The 4,817-nt window shown below is 57.2% G+C and overlaps 1 protein-coding gene across 1 annotated transcript; it reads right to left on the bottom strand.

Moving 5' to 3' along the window:
• Positions 1-1,122: 1,122 nt before the first annotated feature.
• On the bottom strand, positions 1,123-2,729 carry HOXC12 (homeobox C12). Its single transcript, XM_012764103.3, has 2 exons — positions 2,126-2,729; positions 1,123-1,361 (listed from the first exon to the last, which is right to left on the bottom strand). The coding sequence occupies exons 1-2, from the start codon at positions 2,727-2,729 to the stop codon at positions 1,123-1,125; spliced, it is 843 nt and encodes a 280-aa protein (XP_012619557.1).
• Positions 2,730-4,817: the final 2,088 nt, after the last annotated feature.

Here is a 4,817-nt window from a genome sequence, read left to right as displayed (position 1 = left end):
TGTCACCAGCCTGGGAAACGGAGTGGGGCCTCAGCGACCGGTAGCCCCTTTAAGGGCGAATTCTCCTCCCGCCTCGTAAATTACGCAGGTCCAGCCTCCGGCCATGACCATGAACGCCAGCGGGGAAGGGAGAATCAGCGGCCGCCGCTTTGGCTGCCAGAAACTCTCCCAACCAATCAGTGCTGCGCTCCGCAGCCCCATCCACAGCCTCTAGGACTTTCCGGAGGGCCAGGTGGGGGTCCCTGGAGTGGCTACTGAACCTGAGGCTGCATCCGCTGGGCTCTCAGTTCCTTTCTTGCCGCTTCCGGTCCGAAGCGGCCTTGGCCGTGGGAAGAGTGGATGGCAGCACACCTGTGAGCCGATGTTCGCCCGGGACGGGCTGGGGGCTGGGAGAGGGCTGAGGACCGAGAGACCTTTGTGGTAACCTGTCCGAGAGGGGACATGAGACTGATGGTCCTTGTCCGCAGCCCAGGCTGCCGAACGCCCGAGCTTCAGCCCTCTCAGGGCTGAAGGAGGACCCAGACCCCAGCAGACTTTGGGCCTTGCTGATCATTCTTTTCTCCAAACGCAGCTCCCCCTTGGTTCTCCCACTTCCTCCAGCCCTGTCGGAGCTACGCTGACCCCTTCTGCTCTCTCCGCTGATGCTCCACTCTTTCTCCCTCCTCCCAGATTCTCCTAACCCCACCAAATGTGAGTTTGGGCGCCTTGGTTCCACTGTCCCCACGCTCATCTGCTCCTGCAGGCAAAGAGACTTAAGACCACCGAAGGGAAATGGAGGGAGGGTATGTTTGGGCCGCCACTTCTCCAGATCCTCAGCGGGAGGCGCAGCGCCTTAAATAAACCAGCCCCTCCGCAGTGCCTGTGCCTTCCTGCCCCTGCCACCCGCTCGCAGCTGCGGGTTCGCTCTCTCTGGCTGGCTTTCTTCCCTTCTTTCTGGGACCTGGCAGGGTCTTCTGGGGGTTTATGGGAGGGAACCACGAACAAAACAGACAAGACGACGTCCAGGGAGGGCCTGCCAGAGTCGCCTGGATTTCTAAGCGGGGACTGTGTCCTAGGCGGCGCCCCCTCTTGCTCTCTGCCAGGGACAGGCTCAGTCTGGGGCTGGCACCTGTATCCCGCCCCCTAAAAGAAGGAGAGCGCTTGCTCCCTCAACAGAAGTCTTTTCTTTTTCATCCTCCGGTTCTGAAACCAGATCTTGACCTGCTGGTCACTAAGATTCAAGCGGTCTGAGAGTTCTCTCCGGCGCTGGCGTGTGATGAACTCGTTGACCAGAAACTCGCCCTCCAGCTCCGCCAGTTGCAACTTCGAATAGGGCTTGCGCTTCTTCCGTGAACGGCTGTGGATCGGGTACCAGGGCGCGCCTGGGTGGAGATGAACCGCAGGGTTGGCCAGAGGATCAAGGGTGACCAGTTCAGTACCCTCGGCCCTTCCCAGACCCTTTCGCCTTGGCCTTACCCCCGGACCCCAGTCTCTTCCTCTGCCTTCTCCTTGCTGCCAGGCATCCCAATCAGCCTCTTCTACTCAGATCCTCCTCTACCCAGACCCCCATCCCACCTTGGTTCCTCTTTTCCCTTTCACTCCTTCCCTCTGCCTCCTCAACCCTACCTCCTGCTGCAGTATCCATGACACATCTATGTTCCTGTCCCCATGCTTCCCCCAAACCTCTTCCCAGTTTTCTTCTTCCTTATTTCCTGGCCCCTTCCTCTCATGCCCTTCAGGACTGGATGGATCCTCGATCACATCAGTCAGAACAGACATGGGCAAGTAGTGAAGAGTAAACCAGTACCCACTGGCACTTCTTAAAATAAAAAATGTTGGTCTCCCTTGCATCTGGCAGAGCAAGGACAAGGCTCTCAGTCACCCCCAGGCCTGGGAAGGCCCAGTCAAGATCCCCCTTCTCCCTACTCCCTGCTCCCTCCAGCCGCAGAAAAAGGAAATCTCCCAAGTTCTTTTATGGGGATATTTACATGTTTATAGGGCTCCCCCCACCCGCACTTCATTTTAAAAGAAGCGCTTCCGCACTGCACATTCTGTCACCCCAGGCAGCCCTAACTCAGTCCAACCCAGCCCTCCCTGGTAGGATGTCGGATCTGAATACGCCGCACGAGTGGGCCAGGGTCCTTACCGCTGGCGGAGAGCCCGCCGCTGGGGTTCAACGGCGACACCAAACTGCCCGGGTCGCCTGCGCCGGCGCCCTTGTTGCCCTCGTTGAGCAGAGATGAACTGGAGTCGGATTCCAGCGACTGGCAGGAGGGTGGGTCGTGCGGGGCTCCTGCGCCGGCTTCGCCGCCGCCGCCACCCACTGCGTAGTCGTACTTGAAGCCGAGCGCAGGCGGCCCCGACGGCTCCAGCTGCAGCAGCGCTGCCCCGGGCCCGGCTCCCGGATCGCGCCCGCGCTCCTCACGCTTCAGGCCCCCGCCGCCGCCCTCAGCGCACGGCTCGCGGTAGTAACCCTTGCTGTCCTCCACGCGCGCCAGCTCGCACGTGCGGCCGAAAGGAGAGTTGAGCGACACCGGGCTGCCGAGATAGGGCTGCGGGTAGCCATTGCACGGCTCTGCCGACGGCCAGGGCAGCGAGCACACGTTGTCGCGGCGTGGGTAGGACAGCGAAGGCAGCCCGGGCAGCTGCGCCCCGGACGCACGGAAGTTAGGGAAGTAGAAGGTGTCTCCCGTGTGGATGTTTACCAGCGGCCCCACAAACCCGGGATTCAGGAGATTATGCTCGCCCATTTCCGCGGGGCCCGACCGGCAGCTTCTACTTTATTGCTATCTGACATTAAACATAGTTAAACCTGCACCAGCTACCCATTGGCCGCCCCGCTCACGTGGGCGCCGCCGCCAGGGGGAGGGGTGGGGACAGCCGATCCCCCACCGCACCCCGCACTAACTCCAACTTCCCCTATCCCCAATAGGGGGGATGGGGGGGCAACAAAGGGTGGGGGCAGGTTTATTCGCTGAATTCCGTTTCTTAAAAAAAATCATATAAAACCTAACGCAGAGTAAAGCAATTGCCCAACATGGGGCAAGAGGAAAATACCCACACCAAAAATACGCGCACATATACACCCCTGCACCCAGCACCCCCCAGATGTATTATCTTATCGCCAACAGCTGGCCGAGCACAGCCCGTCCCTCTTTAATTAGCTCCTTTATTAACTAAAACCGTTGGAATTTACAATATCTCCCCAATAAATTACTATTAGATATTGTGTCATATAAAGTTTACTGGCTGTTTAAGGAGACGGATGAGCCCTTTGGCTCGGGGTTTATTTACAGTAGAGGAGAAGAAGTGGGGGTTAGGACAGGTTTCCCTGCTCATATCTCTCCCAGCCCTGTGGCTGCTGTGCTCATCTTCATCTACGCTTTCTCCTCAGGAATTCGTAGAGATATTTGGGGTCCTCTTCCCCGAAAAGGACTCAGAGAGAATTGATAATTCGAGGTCTTTCCGCTGGATCCGGGAGACCCCCAGCTTCACCCTTCCACTCACCATTAGAGGAAGGACTCGGAGGGGAGGCAGAGAAAGCAGAAAAAGGAGGCGCCAGCTACGCACGGATCTGCCTGCCTGTTCTTGAAAATCTGGAGACTTGAACTATTCTTCCACTGTCATTTCCGAGGGACAACGGAGCTTTTGGGGGGTCTCCTGGAGTCTTCGCAGCAGGAGGCTTTGGAGCCCCCACAGGGCTGGACTGCCTGATAAGGGCTCAATTCCCACTACAGAGGAGATACCCACAGCCCAGAACCGGCCCAGCCTGCTGCTCGGCCCATCAGATAGCAGTGCAGAGGCCAGTGGTAGGATGCCTCCTGAGGTGGGCTGGGAGTGAGGGAAAGAACTCCTGGAGAATTCTCTTGTTGGGAGCTTTAAATTATATTTATGGTGCAAACCTCAGAAGCTCCTTCCAGAGAAGGAGGAGAGCCCAGCGCTGGGCATTGGCAAGATAATCTGCAATCATCTACAAAACCACAACCCAATCTCAACTAGGTCCACAGGACACACCAAGCAGATTAAAAAGAGAAACGAGATAAAACTCCCCCAAACCAGATGCAACTTACTGGGGTCTGGTAGAGAAAACACTCGAATTTCTATGTGAATATTTCAAGCTCTGAACCAACCCATGGCTTAAGTAATACAGCGTTCAGCAAACGTCTAAATACGTAAAAATACCAGAAGGTTTAGAAAAAAATAATGGAGAGACGGAGAGACTGAGAGTCCGAGAGAATACTAGAGAAAGAAATCCATGTAGGTGAAAGTTAAATATTTGAGAATGAGCCCAAGCTACAAAAGCAGACGGAAGCAGAGAAGACTCTCCCTCCTTTTCTCTCTCCCTCCCCTCTCTACTATGCAGGACCCGGCAGAGAGAAACGCAGATTCTTCGAATTCCACCGCTCCCAGGGTGATTTCATATCCCAAACTATAGCTGCTCACTCCGACAGAAATGTGTCCCTCGCGGGTGCCGCCTAGCCCGAGCTGCTCGAAGCTACCAGCTCCGCGCCCGCCCCTCGCCCCGCTTGGCCGGTTCCCCTTCCCCGCCCCGGCTGGCGAGGCTGCCCGGCCCCTCCCGCCCGAGGAGCCCGCCCCGCGTAGGGCCCACACGCCCGAACCCAGGCCCAGCGGAGGGATGCCAGACTCGATCCTCACCTCCAGTTAGAACCCGAGAGCCAGGCGCACCGAGGAATGGGCAGAAGACTTGGCCTTTTTGTGCCTAATTGATAAGGGGCTGCGAGGCTGTGGAGAGGAGCATCCCTCAGCTGCAAATTACATGTCACAGCATCTCTAACATATTATTTCTCTTTTTCAGGATGCATTAGCGCCACTGCAAA

The sequence above is a fragment of the Microcebus murinus genome, chromosome 10 (genome assembly GCF_040939455.1).
Source record: "Microcebus murinus isolate Inina chromosome 10, M.murinus_Inina_mat1.0, whole genome shotgun sequence".
NCBI lineage: Eukaryota > Metazoa > Chordata > Mammalia > Primates > Cheirogaleidae > Microcebus > Microcebus murinus.
The sequence above is the reverse complement of the archived record's forward strand: the minus strand, read 5'-3'. Positions and strand labels throughout refer to the sequence as shown.

Excerpts from the sequence above, each read along its gene's own strand:
- HOXC12 (XM_012764103.3), bottom strand. The coding sequence starts at position 2,729 with ATGGGCGAGCATAATCTCCTGAATCCCGGGTTTGTGGGGCCGCTGGTA. Across the intron at positions 1,362-2,125 it reads CGGCGGGCTCTCCGCCAGCG|GCGCGCCCTGGTACCCGATC; the intron begins GTAAGGACCCTG and ends ATCTCCACCCAG.